At 47.3% G+C, this 18445-nt stretch overlaps 1 protein-coding gene across 2 annotated transcripts in view; it reads right to left on the minus strand.

Annotated features, from left to right (window-relative positions):
- Nucleotides 1–12064, minus strand: part of DAPK1 (death associated protein kinase 1) — a 146571-nt gene extending 134507 nt beyond the window's left edge. Inside the window, exons 1-2 of one of the 2 annotated variants that reach the window (XM_080942326.1) lie at nt 11956–12064; nt 11463–11634 (exon numbers count right to left, since the gene is read on the minus strand). In XM_080942326.1, the coding sequence (XP_080798452.1) occupies nt 11463–11524 (62 nt within the window). In that variant the 5' untranslated portion in view covers nt 11525–11634; nt 11956–12064. Of the gene's footprint in view, nt 1–11462; nt 11635–11955 lie in introns of those variants that run through there. The other variant, XM_080942327.1, reaches the window with a different exon arrangement.
- Nucleotides 12065–18445: the final 6381 nt, after the last annotated feature.

An 18445-nucleotide genomic window follows, 5' to 3' on the forward strand; every position in this document is an offset into this window, starting at 1 on the left:
ACTCCTTAAAGGAGCCATGTGCCCTTAAGCAAGCCATATGCCTCCTCAAACCCCTTACAGCAACAGCCACTCAGCAGCAGCGGTGGGCACTAGCCAGCAGCTGACAGAGCCTGGCCATTAGGCAGATCTGAACAATTCAGCCTTTCAACCACCAACCTAATGGACCTTCCTTGGCAGAGGCGGATCTGAGTTGGCCAAGCACCCGCTTTCACATCTCCAACTGCTGCGTGTCAGGAATGAATGAAGCCTCCGGTCTGCCCTGGGTCTTGCTTTCTGTAGCAGGCACTCATCTCAGACTCCCCTCAGCATAAAGATCCGTAAAGCAAATCCATCCGGTCTCTCTTCATCAGACCCCTAGCACTGTGTCTGGCCACTTCAGCTGGCTTTTAAGATTAAAATGTAAACTATGAAACATAGAGCTACTTTAGAGAAGTTAAAAATGACACATTAAGCCAGACAGTTGATGGCACACACTTTTAATCCCAGGACTTGAGAGACAGAGGCAGGCGGATCTCTGTGAGTTTGAGCCCAGCCTGGTCTAGAGAGGGCAGTTCAGGACAGCCAGGGCTATACAAAAAAAACTGTCTCAAAAACAAAGGGAAAAAAAAAAACCCAGCCACATTAAAACATAAATTTACGTGCTGACAAACAGTCTCTGGGTGACCACCCCACAAAGCAGGTCCAGGAACCCATCTTAACAAGCAGATGGTTCCTGGCTGAAGACAGCAGAATTTTTCTCTCTCTTCCCCTCCCCCCTCTCCTCCTCCCTCTCCACCCCCTTTCTCTCCCTTCTCTCCACCCCTCCCCCTCCCCTTCACTTTGTTTCCCTCTGTAGCTGTTCTTTTTTTTTTTTTTTTTTTTTTTTAAAGAGAGACTCCTGGCCCTGAAGTGACTCCCTTTTCCTCCTGTGGGATATGCAGGCCATCTTCCTTAAGCCCTCCCTCCAGCAGCTAGCTTCCAAATGCCCAGCAGGGTGTTAACAGACACTCCAGAACCACCAGTTCACTACAAAAGCACTCAGGAAGACCAACGGAGTCCAGCCCAGCCCAGGGAACGGGAGGAGACAGCACAGCGGGGACAGACTCATGTAGAAAAAAAAATGGCTCAGATACAAGAGACTGACACCAGAAGGGACCCACCCAGGAGGCTGAGCCAAAGGGGCAGGAAGGAGAGAAGTTGGGATCAGACAAGTATGAGGGGAAACACCAGCCACAGCCACCAGGAACTGAGACCAGAACCTGAGTATGCAAATGAGGAAGGAAGAAGACAGAGGACCTAGAAATACAGATCCAAAACCAGTTCACAGTTAGTCAATCCCTCCCTCTCCCTCTCCCTTCCCCTCCTCCTCTCTGAGACAGGGTCTGGTCTCTCTTGCTAGCCTGGAGCCCATTCTTGCTCTCCGTCTTATTAAACAGTCACTGGAGTTCCTACTACTCTGCCAGTCACCTTACACGGTATTGCTACAGCAGCCTTGGGAAGGCGTAGAGACAACTCTCATTTCATAAGTGAGGAAACGGAAGTAGTGTTGTCTGCGTGATACTAATACACTGAAAAGTCAGAGATGCAGTCTCCCCCAAAACTTGCTGACACTTGATTCCCAGTGCACAGAACAGTGGGGTGAGGCATGTCTTGAGACAGGTTATGAGTGCACTAATATCAGTAGCCTAGGAGTAGATTAGCTATCCCCAGGGTGGGCTGTTACCTACTCTTAGCTTTCTCTGGCTTGCTCTCCTTGCCCTTTTACCCTTCTCCACATGTGACAAGGGACTCAGAAGACATGGGTACTATGTCCTCGGATTCTGTCCTCCAAAACTGGGAGCCAGATAAGCTTCTGTTTCTATGCAACTCAGCTCACCTCATTCTGTTACAGGAACAGAAAACAGGGCAGAAGCCCTGAACCACATCCCCGTGTCATGTTATGATGAGCTGTACAATGACTCCAACCAGAACTGCTGAGCCCATGGACGGCAAGAGGCAGATCCAGGACAGAACTCCTCCACCAGCTGGAGGGCAACCGAACCCACCCCACTGGTTATCTGAAAACGCAAGAACCACAGAGCTAGGAGTTTCTAACACATCTGGCTGCCTTGCACAACTAATTGTAGACACTCAGAGAAGCAATGCTTTATAAACAGGGTGTATATGTGTGTGTGTGTGTGTGTGTGTGTGTGTGTGTGTGTGCAATGCTTGCAAATGTGGTGTCTACCTATCTGTGTGAACAGGTGTGCCCGCCTGTGTATAAATGTCTATCTATGTGTACATGTGTGCCTGCATGTGTATACATGTCTATCTGTGTGTGTACAGGTGTGCCTGCATGTGTATACATGTCTATCTGTGTGTGTACAGGTGTGCCTGCATGTGTATACATGTCTATCTGTGTGTGTACAGGTGTGCCTGCATGTGGACACCTGAAATTTGACACTAACAATGGGTTTATTCCTCAACTTCTCCTTCTCTGCTGTTTGAGACAGGATCTCTCACTAAACCCAAGGTTCACTGGTTCTGCTCAACAAACTGGCCATCAAGCCCCGGGGATCTTGCTGTCTCCAACTCCCCAGGGCTGGAATTAGAGTCAGACACCTGCTGTCTCAGCTCCAACCTGAGTGTTAGGGATCCTGACTCAGGATTACACAATGAACACTTTAGCAAGTGAGTCACCCCATCCCAGGTGGACAGAGGAACCCTCTGGCAGGCTGATTGCCATCTGATAGCTGGATCGATAATTACAAGTTGAGTGTCCCCTCTCTGTGACACTTGAGGCTGGAAATGTACCAGATGTCACAAGTGTTTTAGACTTTGGGATATTCGATGAACTCATCAACAAAGCTTTCCTCGAGTGAAAAATCCAAATTAGCACACTGAGCATCTTATCCATCACCAAATAGTTGGGATTCCTGAACACACCAGTGAGGTCCAATCAGAGTTGTACCTGTAGGCTCACGGACTCCTAGGGTGGCATCTGTGCCACTGCAGGTGTATTCATCTATAACTTTAGCTGTCACTCTTAAGTCTTTCCTCTATAGGGTTCACACACCTTCTGCACCTGTAGCTCTACAACAGCTTTTACTCCCTTCAACCCTCCTCCAGAAACACATGCACTCTGCTACTCCCTGCAAACCGCAGAAGAAAGGAGGGATGAGCTGTATACGGAGGAGGGTGAACTATACACGGGGGAGGGGTGAGCTGGACATGGGGGAGGGGAGAGCTGAACATGGGGGAGGGGAAAGCAGAACGGGGAGAAGAGAGGAGCTATACAGGGGGTAGGGATGAACTGAACATGGGGGAGGGAGGAGCTGTACAGGGTGGGGGTGGGAGTGAGGGATGCATTGTACAGAGGAGCCAATGCAAAGCAGACCGTCTCAAGGGAGGATGGCATCAGAACTGAGCGGGCATCAACCCTGATCGATTCTCCCCAGCAAAGCTCGAGAAAGCTCATTCTTCCTTTTCTACTTAAATGGTACAAAGCCTGCCTCCTGTGGAAACTCCAGCCCTCCTCAATGGGACAGCAGAAAGGAACTGATTAGTCTTTGCAACTGGAAAATCCTGCACCACGGGCCAAGCATGGGAGACTGTCCTAATGCCTAAAACAGGCTGGACAAAGTTATGTTAAAAAAGAGAAAAAGACAAGGCCAGGTTTGAGGTACACGCCTTTAATCCTAGCACTCGGGAGGAGGCAGAGTCATGCAGTTTGAGTTCATCCTGGTCTACAAAATGAGATCCAGGCTGGCTAGGAACATAAGGTGAGACTCCGTTAAATTGAGAGAGAGGTGGGGGGGGGGGTTGGATAAATGGTTCAGTCAGTAAGTGTTCATCACTTACTCAAGTACCAGGACTCAGGTTCAGTCCCCAGCACTCAGCCAGACACGGTTAGTAATCACAAAACTAGTACCAGGGAGGTAAGGACCGAAGAGACAGATCCCAAGCCAGCTAGTCAGAGGTTTCTAAAGAATCACCTGAGGCCTCCGAAAGAAAGCACACATTCACGCACCCGCACCCACATAAACATACACACACGTGCACACGCATACCCCAAAAGCCAAAAGTAAAAGGGCATGGTTTGGTGGAACAGCCCAAGACATTGAGTTCATTCTGTTACCCAAAATTATTAATTAAAAATTGATTAATTTAAAGTGGGAAAATAACAGAAATCTTGAAACCATGGGACCATGGAAATCTGTTCATTCTTGCAAGTGAAATACAAAGACTGTGACCCTTTCCAAAAGGACCTGGACCCTGAGTGTTTAGGAATTTTTTTTTCTTTCTTTCTTTCTTTCTTTTTTTTTTTTTTTTTTTTTGTCACTGATTTTTTTTCTCTCTTTTCAGATGTTTAAAAGACCTACATATACATAAACTGTTAGCTCAGTGAAGAAACCCATGTCTAAACATAAAATCCACCTGTTTCATTCACACCTTACACAAACAGCCTGAGGGAACAGGGTGGTGCGGGAATGAGGTATACTCAAGGGTGTGTGCTTGCTTAAGCTTTGGTGGAGGTCAGAGGAGGACGCTGGTTGTTCTCTCCATCAGGGTCTAGTGTATACCTGAGACTCCCGTCTCTCACTAGGTTGGAACTCAGCTCCAAGCCCCTCTCCCAACCTTTTGTTTTTCCTAAGAAAGATGAAAGTCAGGGGAGGTGACTATTAGATTGTTATTTAAACCATACTAGTGTGAGGATGGCAAATCAAATGCTAACTTCCTTTCCTTCATCCTCTCCTAACTCCCCACTTAAAGGAATGCACTTAGAATATCCAAAAATACACTACTACCATCCACAGCACTTATGAAGCTCAAAAAGAAGGAAGACCAGAATGTGGATGCCTCAGTCCTTCTTAGTACGGAAACAAAACAGGGGAGGAAATACAAAGTCAAATATAGGAGCAGGGATTGAAGAAAAGATCTACAGAGACCGCCTCACCTGGAGAACCACCACATATGCAGCCACCAAACCCAAGCACTTTTGCTGATGCCAAGAAGTGCTTACTGGCAGGAAACAGATATGGATGTCTTCTCAAGGGGCTCCCCCAAAATCATATAGATACAGATGAGGATGCTTGCATCTAAACATCAGACTGAACACAGGGACCCCAGTGAAGGAGCTAGAGAAAGGACTGAAAGTGCTGAAAGGTTTGCAACTTCATGGGAAGAACAACATCGTCAACCAGCCAAGGCACTGAGGTGGAGAGAGTGATTGGGAGAGGGAACACCTTTATAGAAACAAGTTGAGAGGGAAGAGGGAGGGAAGTGGGGGGTATAACATTTGAAATGTAAATACAGAGAATATCCAATAAAATTGGAAAAAAAAAAAAAAAAAAAAAAAAACACTACTGTGGAACGCCCATCGAAGCCGAGGGGAGGTGCACTTTTCTCTGCTAAGATATTCCAGGAAAAAAAAAATCAAAGCAAGTTCATTGATGTCACCTTCCCAATAGAATGATCACACAGTAGGTCTGAGCTACAGTGACCATGAAATGAAAAACGGTGGGTCATTTAGTAGGCGGACCAAAGGGATGGAGACCAGAGCCTTCCACAGGACAGTACTGAGAAGCTAAACTATAACCTAAGAGATTTGTCAAGTTCCCAGAATACTAAACTATTAACTTGGGGGCTTGACCAAGCAGTACAGACTCCGATGCTTGCATCACGAGTAACTGCAGAAAACAAGCCACAAGGAAAAGGTAAGATGGTCAGAGCATCCTTAGACCTGAGGAAGCACTCACATTCAGAAGGACCAGGGCAGCTATAGCTTTGGCAGGCCTCTATAAAACGAAAATCGTTACCGTTTGAATCTAAAACATCCCCCACAGTCTGAAGAACTTTTAGGGGGTGAGGCCTAACTGAAGGAAGTACCGTCACAAGGCTCACGAGGCATAGGGCTTCCGAGGCTACACATAGCCTGACCTGTAACTGTAACCTGACCACAGCCTAAACATTATAAACAATAGGTCAAGCCTGGGCCAGGTCCTCAGATGATCATTTGTCGCATTCTAACCAGCTGTCTTAGGGAACACTGAACAGAAGGAAGGGAGATGCTGACCACCAGGCTTCTTCCATGTGACAGTCCCTGAGGCCTCAAGTTGCCTAATGGCAAGGGAAGCCACTGGCCTCCTGTAGGCACATGCTTTCCTTTCTCTCCTGATCAGAAATGCATTTCTACAGCATCATGTTCAGGCTGGCTACACACAGCAACTGACTCAGATTTAAGGACTCCATGCCAAGTCAGTCAACATGACTTTGACTTAGTCTGTCTGCACCCCAAGCCCCCAACACACCATCTGAGGAGATATCCCACAGGGAATTTTGTCTCTCGACCCAGTCACGCCCCCTCCCCGGCCCCCAACAGGACCTGTAGGGAAACAGTCCATGCCTTCAGGGAATGACAAGTCTTGGGAGGCAAGGAACATGAAGTGAATGAAATGTACTGAACATCCCCTCAGCATCACGGTTCTCTCGGTTTTCCTGGGGCATGTCAATACACTGACCCATCCGGTTCCTAGATGCAATATAAGACATATAAGATACATGCCCAGAGTGGAGACGCGTGCACAGAGCCCTGGAAGCCAGCTCCAAACCTCTGTTACTGGCCATCAGGCTCTGCTAACTGGCCACACTGAGCAGGGCCAGAATACAAACCTTCCATCACCAAATTGGCCTCCCTAATAAATACCACCAGTCTCGGGCCTGCCTTTTCCACTGCCGTCTCACGATTTCTTACTTTCAATTAAAACGCCTATGGATTTTATGCCAGATGGGGCAGGCAATAAATCTGAATTATGAGCTTCTAACCGCCATCCGAGCCAATGTGAAATATTTAACGCTCCACTTTATTCGTTGTCCTTAAAACTGATCTCACTTCTGGAAACCTGGGCAGCTACGCTCCTTTCGGATGGGCGGTAGAGAATCCAAATGTGAAGGCTTCAGTCCCATGAGCCGCAGTGCCTGTCCTCATCACGGTCCCCACTTACTGAAGGCCCATGTCTACACTGCTTCCAAGGACCCATTCAGTCAGTCGCCACACATTTGCTGAGCATCTACTAAGCATCATCCATCTAATTCAGCAGCCTAATGAAGAGAAAGCCTAAGGTCGTCGCTACCTGGGAGATAAAATGAGCTATTACTGTGCAGGGTGGTCCCACCATAGTACAGAAAACCGGTTATTAAATTAACATTAGGCAGTGACTATGTATCATAAACCCAGGGCCACTGTCTCAAATTCACCCAGAACCTTGTCCAAAACAGTGCACAAGGCATTAGCAGCTGTTAACTACCATCTACACCCTACGTCTACTCTGTTCTGCTGTCCGGGTAGATCCAGTACATTGGGCCTTGTGCCCTCAGCACACGTCCAGCCTGTAGAGAAAGAACTGCAGTGTTGCCAGACCACAGGGCATACCCAGAAGAAACTCCCAAGCAAGCTGTGAGCTGCAAGGATCATGATGAACAGTAATATAAAACCCAGAGCTGACCCTCCAGACAAGTCATCTCTCTGGCTTCTGTAATCACGGAGCGGCTGTAGAGATACCTCGAGGCTGCTGGATGCTTGCTGTACAATCCAGGGGGCCCGGGAGTTCAAAACCCAACACTCATCCAAGGCAGGCATCCCACAGGATCCTACAGTTCACTCCAGCTCTGAAGAGAAAAGCAGGGGAAGGGGAATAGTTGAGGCTTTTTGGCTGCTAGCCTACCTAAGGAAGTGTGAGCCCCAGGTTCAGGGAGAGAGTCTGCTTTAAAGGACTAGGTAAAGGTATTCTGGACTCCACCATGTGCACATGTGAACGCACTCATGTGTGTGTGTGTGTGTGCGCGCACACACACACACACACACACACACACACACACACCCCTCTTTTGAAAGTTATCAGCTACTGGAAGTGGGATTCTGTAAAACCAAATCAGATCAGACTATGAAACAGAAGACAGGGCCAGTCCCTCAGCAAAGCAGTGAACAAGGAGGTACCAGAAAACCTACAGGTCAAGCCCAGGGATGGCCAAGAGTTTAACCAGGGCCAGTGGTGGGTAAGCCAGCAAGCAGCTGCCCCAAGTCCCAGCTGAGAAAAGATGCCAGGGTACATTGTGTCATTAAAGAAACCTAAGCAAAACAGTACTGGTGCTCTCATCAGAACTCCTCTCGGAGAGCACTGTATGCCGTGGAAGGAGCTCCGTGTTCAGCTCCTCAGGAGAGAGCAAAGAATACTAGACAGCCTCCTTGAGTTAGCAGTGAAGGGCTCCAAAATCTTCTAGAGAAAATGCCCCCTGCCCCCTTCCCCACTTCTGCTTGGAGGTCAGAGCTCTAACCTGGAGCCAAAGTAATCTGAATTAGAGAAAGACAGTCAGCTACAGAGAAGGTCTCCGCCAGGAAGAACCCTTTTCTCACAGCAGGGCTCCCTCCTCAAACTGGTGAGATTCTCAGACAGATGAGAATTCCTAAGAGAACTCCATGGAGCCATCAGCCTGTCTCGGGCACTTGGTCAGTCCTACAGATAGACTTTGCTCATTTGGGACCTTGGTTTTCACAGGTTTGGCTTATTAGTTATAACCTGGGAGGTCAGAAAGTCACCAAAATGCAAAGCTGAGTTTCCCCACAGCTTATCTGTCCAGTGGTTGGCTTTATCTGTCACTCCCGACCAAAAAAAAAAAAAAGAAGAAGAAGAAGAAGAAGAAGTTCTACAGCCCTGAGCAATGACAGATTTATGCACTCAAATTCGAAAAGCCACACCCTCTGGGTCTTTCCAAGTAAAATAACAACAGTGTGATCTACTTCCCTAAAACTCACCTTTTCTCCTCCAGACAAGAATTTCCTGGGTTCACTTCTGTAATGAACCGCTGTATCCAAGGATCACTAAAGAAGCCTAGATGGGCCTAGCAAAACGGCTCCATGGCTGAGGGCTTGCAGTTCTCCTAGAGGACACAGGTTCAATGCCCAGCACTCTCTCCGGGTTTCTCATGACTGCCTACAACTCCATCTCGGGAGTATCCAATACCCTCTTCTGGGCTCTATAGGCACTTAAGCAGCAGACACATAGGCTTGTTCATACGTAAAGTTCTAAACTCTGAATGCTAGTCTACTTAAAACTCTTCTTAGCAGGTCACAGCTCAGCATCAGTGTGATGGTTTGTATTCGCTTGGCCCAGGGAGTGGCAATGCTAGAAGGGTGTGGCCCTTTTGGAATAGGTGTGTCACTGTGGGTATGGGCTTTAAGACCTTCATCCTAACTGCCTGAAGGTCAGTCTTCCACTAGCAGCCTTCAAGATGAAGATGTAGAACTCTCAGCTCCTCCTGCACCATGCCTGCCTGGATGCTGCCATGCTCCCGCCTTGATGATACTGGGCTGAACCTCTGAACCCATAAGTCAGCCCCAGTTAAATGCTGTTCTTTTAAGAGTTGTCTTGGTCATGGTGTCTGTTCACAGTAGTAAAACCCTAACTAAGACACCCTGCATTCAGGCCACCTACCTATTTCCATTTCTGTACCTGTGAGCCCCTCCCTCTGCCCCCGGCCGTCCAGAGACAGGACATCATGCGTGTTGCATCTTCTCTGCCTGTGCACCTCACATCAAAGCTGCTTTGGCAGAAGCGATGACAAGATAAAACCACAGGTTATGGGAGATCCTTAGAAAGACCCAACCATGTGCTTCATCTTTTGTCAAAAACAAGAGCAGCTATCACAATAGATAGGGATGTGTATTTTCTTTCTTAAAAAAAAAAAACAAAAAAACAAAAAATACCAAAAAAACCCAACTCCCAAATACTCCAGAGCAACTCTTTAAAATCCTGAGGTCACATGAATTATTAAATAAACAACTCATCAATTAGTCTTTTGTGGAGAAATGTAGACAAGCTCCGAAATCAGATCGAAACATCAGTGACAAATGAGCAAACCACCATCCCTGTCATCACAACTGTGCCATGAAGATCCAAAAATCCACTTGCTGACCACAGGGTCACCCCACCCCCTCCCCCTTTCTCTGAATTCATGGAAGGATTTTAAGGGAAACAAAGTTCATGAATAAAACATTTTATTCATAAAACAATCACCTCGCCTAATTTTTGCCCATCCCCTTTTGCAAGATAATTTATAAAACTTGTTAGCCTCACAGAAATGGTATCCAAACCTTTTTTTTTTCCCACCCTTTTAATTTTCTACCTCCCACCCCCCCACACACACACACACACATTCATCTTATTGTAAACCACAGAAAAAAAAGTGGCTGAATTCCAGCTAAGTCTTTCAACTGAACACTCTCAACCCCAGTCTCCACCATATCCATGAAATGGGAGCTTTTAGAACCCCGCCTTTTATTTACTTACTAAGATTTAAGATAACAGTATTGTCTTCCTCTGAAAAGGCTCCAAAGATGCCTCAAGGCCACACTGAACTTACACATAAACATCCTGTACCGTAACTCTCTAGCCATCTTTCTTTCCTGGGCTATCTGAATTATTTCAAAGTTTTGGTTAGACAGCTTTCAAAATCCTACTAGGTAATAGAGGGTGTTGGTCTTTCCCCCACCCCACCCCCTTTTTTTTAAAATTCCCTTTCCAGGAAGAAAAAAAGCAGCTTGTTATGAGGCCACAGGGTACATACGGAAAAATACAAACTTCAATACACACTCCGCGTGAGTAATTGTTTATAAGCCCGTTCGCTTCTGTCACAAGGACAATAAACAGATTCCACAAGACAAATTTTAAATCTAGGTATGAACATGGGATCTCTGCTCACATAAAGCGGAGATCAATACACTCGATGGGCTAATGGAACGAGACACCCAGCAGACATCAAGGGCTCCCAGTGAAATCTTCTTTGTGCACCCAGACACTAACACACACGGCTCAGCATCGTATCCCCCCCACAGCGTGTTGGTTCGCTCTGAATCTAGACAGCGGCCATAAATGACACCGAAGCCACTACTACCAAGCCCGGAATCGAATTCCTGTTTGGAAGAAGTTTCAAAATCCAAGGCCAACATCTGGCAGTTCCACGCTTGCCCACCAGTCCTGGCTGGTGTTGCGCTGGAAATTCAGCACAAGGGAAGAGTATTAATTTTTTAAGTGCCCCATTAATTAACTTGTACTCTGCCTAAATCACACATAGGCGGTCCCTCCAGCTGCAGTTAGACTCTGCGCGTTTGCCTCATTGTCTTAGAAGGGTGAAGGCTGACAGGAGCTAGTAGTGCACACAATGAAGCCTCTTCTTATCCGGGGTTCTGACCGTACGTACCCTGTGCACAGTAACTATACTCTAGGCTGCCTCTCTACCCCTAGGATCAGGCAGTTTGTTCCCGGTCCTTGGCTTTAGCTGGTTAGGCACCAGTTAGTTCCTCTACCATCCGCACATCTCAGAGAAGGGCCAGCCAGGGGAATGCCTGGTTTAAGCAGCATCTGTTTAACCCGCACAGCCCCCAACACAACACACACACACACACACACACACACACACACACACACAAAACGAGCGCTTCCTGGTACCTGCCCAGTTCCTCGCCGGTGTCGTAGTAATCGTCCACGTTTTCCTGCCTGAACACAGTCATGATAGACTGTCACGCCTCACCAAAACCCAGGCCACTCCGGCTCCGCGGCCCGAACCATCCCCACCGCCGCCGCGCCGCTGCGGGCCCCTCATGCACCAAGCCGCAGACCTCTGAAAGACACGGAGAGAAGAATAAAACGGTGAACCCCAAGAAAATCGGGGTCCCAGGGGCTCGGCCCCGATCTCGAGGCCTCCCGAGGGCTGGGGCCACGCGCCCTTTGTTAAGTCTGGGCTAGGGGACCCCCACATCCCGCACTGCCGCGCCCCAGCCCCGTGCCTTAGGTCTCCAGGCTCCAGGCTCCTGCCTCCGCCTCCGGACGACGCGGGGACAGCGCAGGGAAGGGACACAAAGCGCCCGGCCGGGCCACCTGTTCCCCCGCCCTGCGCCCGGCCGCCCTCCCGCTCCTCCCACTGCCTGCCGCGGCCACTCACCCGGCCCCGCAGCTCTGGCTCCCTGCGCCCTGAGCCCCACGGCGGGTCCCGGTCCCCGGCAGCTCCGAGCGGCCTCCGCTCCTGGCGTCGGGCGCAGCTCGGCCCCGCGGGGACGCAGCCACCACCACCTCCGCGCCCTCCTCCTCCGCTGCGCTCGCGGCTCCTCCCGGTCCGCGCTCCCGCCCCGCCGCGCGCACCCCGCACACACCCACTCGCCCGCACTGAGCGCGCGCCCCACCTGTGACTCGGCGCCCGGCTGCCCTCTGCCGCCCGCTTCACAGAAGCCCGAGGCTCTCGTCCCCGTCCCCCCCCCCCCCCCAGTGTGAACCCAAGGATCCGTGTGGGCCACAAAAAAAAAGAAGTTAAAAAAAAAATACAGTAGGTTTCAAACAGATATCAACAAAGTCTTGCCCCGGAGACGCCCACACCCTGATGGAAAAGAAAGCAAATAAAAAGCTTATAAATGATGAGGTCGCGCTGTTCTTCTGTGTTGACAACAAAAACCGGAGAGAGGACAACCGAGGCCTCCTCAGAGGGGGCGTCTCCCGCCGAGATGCCTGATTTCCAGGAAGAAACCGGTTGAGCTATCAGAGGCCCAACAAAGCTTGAGAGTCCTGTCAGTACTGTGGGTGCTCGGCTGAAACACAGCGAGTCCAGCTTGAACTGTGTTAAGCGTACAGTACACACCAGACACTGCTTAAGACAGTGTGTAAAAAAAGAATGAAAATCGCCGTAGGCGTGTCTTTGTATTAGACACGTGTCTAAAGGATGGTGATTTGGACCTATGGAGTTAAATAAAACTTTATTAAAATAGTCACTGTTATTTATGTCCCGGGTTTCGGCACCAACGACTTTAGGGAAAAGATGAAGAGAGTAGGGGTGTGGGAGAGGGATATGCTTCATGGAGGGAAGGCGAGGCATAGGGGTAAGGGGGATACCTCTGGGGAACCCATGTTGGGAATCCCTTCCTCATGAGTACAGAATTGAGTTTATTCTGGGGGCATGGGGTGGGGGAGAGGTAGGAGGGTAGTAGGAGCAGAGAGATAGAAGAGGAAAGAGGAGTAGAGAAGCAGAGGCCTGCCATGAGCATGTGGAGAGGGGGGGAAAGGAATGGGGAAAGGAGGGCAAGGGGGGAAGCAAGAGACCAAGAGAGAGAGGAGGGGGCAAGCAGTCCCCTTTTATAGTGCCAGGTAACTGGGGGGAAGGGGGCGCATAGCTGTCTGTTGCCAGGTAACTGTAGGGTGCGGTTTACAGAATTCCAACAGCCACACTATTATTGTTTTGTTTGTTTGCTTGTTTGTCTCACTGTCAGAACAATATCCATTTGCCTGCGTTGGATTGCTGTGGACTGACCAGTCTACACACACTCCAAGTCCACCCGTGAAACCAATTCACCCATTTTTCATTAGGTCTCTCCCTCATGCTTCTGGCTTAATAAAGTTTCTAAAGGGGATTCCATGCTGCTGCCCAGAACCGCCAAAGTTCATCCGTGAACCCACCGAGATTTCGATCACTGGATTCAACAGAGATTTTCAACTCTGGAGGCTTAGGCCTAAAAGTACAAAGGGAAGCCAAAGAACGTTCCTCTGGCCGTGAATCAGATCCTAATCTTAAAGGCTTCCCCAGCAAGAAGGGGGAGCACACACCTGTAATTCCAGTGCAGGGGTGAAGGAGGCAGGAAGAGCAGGAGCTGAAGGCCAGCCTCAGCTATACAGCAAGTTGGAGGTGAGGCTGGAGTATGCATCTCCAGACAAACACACACAGAAGAAGGGTATTTCTAAAGGCCCGAGGAAAGAGCCCAGCGGGCGCCATGAAAGAATGGGATTAGAAGGTAGTATGATCTAAGTGCTGGGTCCCAGAATCGATACAAAAAGATCTTAAGAATTGACAAAGTACAATAAGAAAAAAAAAATAATAACAGCAACCAAGAAAAATAAATAAATAAAATGGTGATTCCTTCGGGAAGCGTGGATGAATAATACATCTGTTGAAAAAAATAAATGAAAAACACAATGTAACTTATTTTCCAAGGCCACTAAAGGGATTGGATCCACTTGAGTGCATTAGGGCTGGTCAGGAGACATCTTTCTGGTGTCACGAAGAAGCAGCGTGGAATCTAGAGTCATGAATTGTCATCTAATATTCATGAGGCCAGTGGAAGGAGCTGAGCAGAATGGTTCAGATCTGTACTGATTCAGACAAATCGAAAAGACCATTGTAGTAGTTTAAACCGACGTCTTTGATTCCTTGACTTTCCTCCAATCCAAAAGAGTTTAGTGTTCGTTTCCATGGAGATGGGCCTCAACCCTCACCCTCATAGTTCGAAAAGAAAATCCTGGGTAGCCACACTGTGTGGTTTCTTCCCAATGTTAGCTCCTCCCTCCCTTCCCCCTCTTATTCTATGGCCTTCAGTGAGTTTCTCCTGGAACATCCCTGTAAAGTCAGATCAGAGGAGCCAAGGAGATGCCCTAGCCATTGGGCACACTCACCTACCACCCTTCTGGCCACCAAACAGTTAACAGCTTCTAGCTCAAGACCCATGAGTCATTATTGTAGGGTGACTTATTATACAGCACTAGATCACCATATAAGAAAACCATGAGAAGCTAAAGGAATTAGAAAAGGTTAAAGGAGATATAACTTTGAAAATGCACCAGGTCAAGGCTGGAGAAATTGTCTTTCTCACTGAATCTTTACACAATTACATAAACAAGCTTTTTCAAGTGTATAGTTAGTTTTCTTAGCCTCGGATTTATCACCTATAAAATGGGTACAAAAGCAAGTGAGATGGCTTAGCAGGTAAAGGCACTTGCCACACATGCCTGACAAGCTAAGTTTGATTCCCCAGAAGTGACTGAAAGACAGAAAGAAGTGACTGCAGAAACATGTCCTCTGAACAACGTGCATGCACACACACACACACACACACACACACACACACAGAGAGAGAGAGAGAGAGAGAGAGAGAGAAATAATGAACAAAATAAAGAAAATAAGGCACATGGGAACAATAATACATGGTCATCCCCTAAGCAAATCTGAAAAGATAATCTGTGTATACGAGCTATGTGCATTATGTAAGACATCAGAATATTTGGCATTGATTTTCTATAATGTTCTAAGCCAAAGCAACTCCAAGGAACACATCCTGTTCATAGAAGACAAGAACCCACATGTTACGGGATCCAAGCTGCAAGGGATGTCCACACAAATGAATGATTATAATACACACTCGGAGCTATGACAATCGTGGAGGTCAACTTTAAATCACAGAATAGATTTCAGGCTAATATTTCGTAGCTTCAGTAGTCCGAGTAACACAAGTCGCTGTAATAACCTAAGAGATCTCAGAGATTTATCACACTAAAGATTCTCTTCGGGATGGAGAGATAGCTTAGTGGTTGAGAGCACTGACTGTTCTTCCTGAGGTCCTGAGTTCAATTCCCAGCAACCACATGGTGGCTCACAACCATCTGTAATGTACTCATAAAAATAAGTAAATACTTTAAAAAAAAAAGATTATCTTCTTGTTTGCAGGGAATTGGAAAAGGACTGAGTTCCATTCAAGGACCCAGTCATGAACTAGCTGATGGACTCATTACATCCTTATGTGGTCTTTTTCAAATTAGCTGTTAAAATACACAGTAGAATGTACTATAAATTTATTAGATTTAAAGGCTTACATTTCTTTTCTTCTCTTTTTTCTACTTTAATTAGCAAGATGATGTCAGATCAAAGAAATACACTTTCAGGTGAGTTATTTTTTTTTAACAATATAACTTTGGTCTTCACAAAAATGGACATTTTTTTTAAGATCTACTTTTTTTCTTATTTTATGCCTATGAGTGTTTTACCTATCCTTATTTATGTGCACTGTGTGTATTACCAGTGTCTGTGGAGGCACAAGGCAAGAAGAAGGCATTGGATTTCCTGAAACCAGAGTTACAGGTGCTTGTAAGACAAAAATGAATGCTCTGAAAGTGAACCCCATTTCTCTGGAGGAGCAGCCAGAGCTCTGAACCATTAAGCCATCTCTCCAGCACCAAGAGTGGATATTTTTAAAAGATACCACGCAGACTACTTCTGTACCTAGGTTCACTGTTAAAAGTGCTTTCCCCAGAACTGGAGAGATGTTCCCACAGTTAAGAGAGCTTGCTGCTGCTATTTCAGAGGACCAGAACTCACTTCCTGAACCCCACAACGGGCTGCTCACCATCTAACTCCAGTTTCAGGGTATCCTGTGACCTGAAACGGTGGCCTCCACAGGATGGAGAGTAGAAGGCGCTGCCACAGCCTTGGGAGGTGGGGGGCGCTAGCACAGACTGGGAGGTGGGGGCACTAGAGAGTCTCATTGGAGAGGTGACTCAGTGGAGAGATGGTGGCTCACAGTCTGAAGAGGCTGATGTGAACAAGCCTGTAACTGCGCTAAATGCAACTGCACCATGCCACACTTCGCATAGCTTGTCTAGCCTTCCCTACCCTTGCCGGCCTGCAAGACTGTTTTATTCTTTCCATATCCCCCAGTCGTGACCACTCTGCGCTCGCCCGGATGCCGTCCTCTGACTATGCTCCCCCTCACTTCTTTAACAAACTTTCTCTTCCACCATACCTGGGCTAGGTCATGCCCTCCTTTTTGTTTTTATTTTTACAGCAGGGAGGATTCAGGCATGAGAGGAGTCCAGGGCTTCAAGGAAGCTGGCATTTAGTTCTGGACAAAAAAAAATGACTCCAGAAAAAAAAAAGGGGAAAAAGAAAAAAGACTCCAAAGGTTAGGACATGACCTTCAGTTTCTTCTTCTTCTTCTTCTTCTTCTTCTTCTTCTTCTTCGATTTATTGATTATATATAAGTATACTGTAGCTGTCTTCAGATGCAACAGAAGAGGGCATTAGATCCCATTACAGACGGTTGTGAGCCACCATGTAGTTGCTGGGAATTGAACTCATGACCTCTGGAAGATCAGTCAGTGCTCTTAACTGCTGAGCCATCTCTCCAGCCAGACTCTCTGCTTCTTTAAGCAACCAGAACCCAGGCAGTGAGGAGACAGGTCAACATGGAGAAGTGATGGCGCTTTTCCAATTTGAATTTGAAGACGGTTGGTAGAGACAAGAGGGTTTCAAAAGCTAGAAATAGCAGACTCTGCCTTTCCCGCCTAGAGAAAGGGTACTCAGCATGAAACTTAACTTCAAGTCTCCACTTGTCTACCTGGCCTCCCTCAGTATCTGTGAGGCCAGGGCTTTCACCTGCTGTATTTCTCTGCCCCCACTTTCTTTCCCTCAGGTTTCCAATTTTGATTTATTATTGAAGTAAAGCCCACACTCAGTCATATACCCTCAATTAGAACTTGGTGTGCCAATCACACTCACATGTAAAACTGGAACTTACATCCCCATTGATTTAGTGAAGAGAGTTGACTTTATTCCCTCCTCCCCAGTCTACTCTTCCTCCTCTGTGGTGACTAATGGACGTCTTTAAAGCCATCAGACCTCCCAGCATCGATTTCTCTTTATTTCCCTTTCAGCAGAAATTACGGTTGAAATATTTTCAGTCCACATCGAGATCCCTCATTTTTGCGATGATGGGTATTAAATATTGCAAGAGACCCGATCACAATGAAGGCCTCTGGGTGCCCTGGCACAGTTCAGGAACTAAAAGCCTCCTTACTTAAGCCGGTGACATGATTTACGGTCCCATTCACGGTGCTCCAGTAGGATTTATAGAAACATAGCTTAAAAAAAAAAAAAAGACAAACTTGCCATGAATCTTCCCACCGAATCTCTTGTCAGCTGGGAGATTTTCAAGGAGAGCAAAACCTATTGACGTTGTTGACATCTTTAATGCCACATTCTCAGACCCGGAACTCTGTCCACATGCCTGTGACACTCCTGCTTCAGCTTATAGAGACTACACACAAACACACGCATGCAAATATCTATGCTGCTATTTGTTTTGAAGTTTGAATGCATGTGTTTTTGCTATTTCTCTTATCTCTAAGGAAATTTTAATGATGAGACAGTGAGAGAGCATGCACAGAAAGCATGTACCTGAGGGAGGAGGAGCCAGTACTGACTGCTCCTGACAGCGGCTGCTCAATTAACTCTTTCCTGCGTCCCCGTGAAAGTAGGTCTTGGAGGCTGATCTCTATGGAGCCAAATCAGGAAGAGCAACTACACTGCACATATCACCTGGTGCCTTATTGGTGACAGGCAGGTATGGATTCACACACAGTGCAATCTCTCGCTGTATCAAAAGTTGTAGTTAAGAGTATGGTGAAGCCTGGCGATGCCGAACCAAAATCGCTACCGGTGGAAGGCTGAGGCAGGAAGATTTCGAGTTTGGGTCCATCTTGGCTACCTCAGGATTCAAGGCCAGAGACATCATGAGACTTGAAAGCATGATTTAGCTTTAAGCACACTTAGTTTAAACACATAAACATGGAAGTAGAATAGTGTGCTATATATAATAGACACTAACCATTATTTAGTGACTGTG

The sequence above is a fragment of the Micromys minutus genome (assembly GCF_963924665.1).
Source record: "Micromys minutus genome assembly, chromosome: 1".
NCBI classification, from domain to species: domain Eukaryota; kingdom Metazoa; phylum Chordata; class Mammalia; order Rodentia; family Muridae; genus Micromys; species Micromys minutus.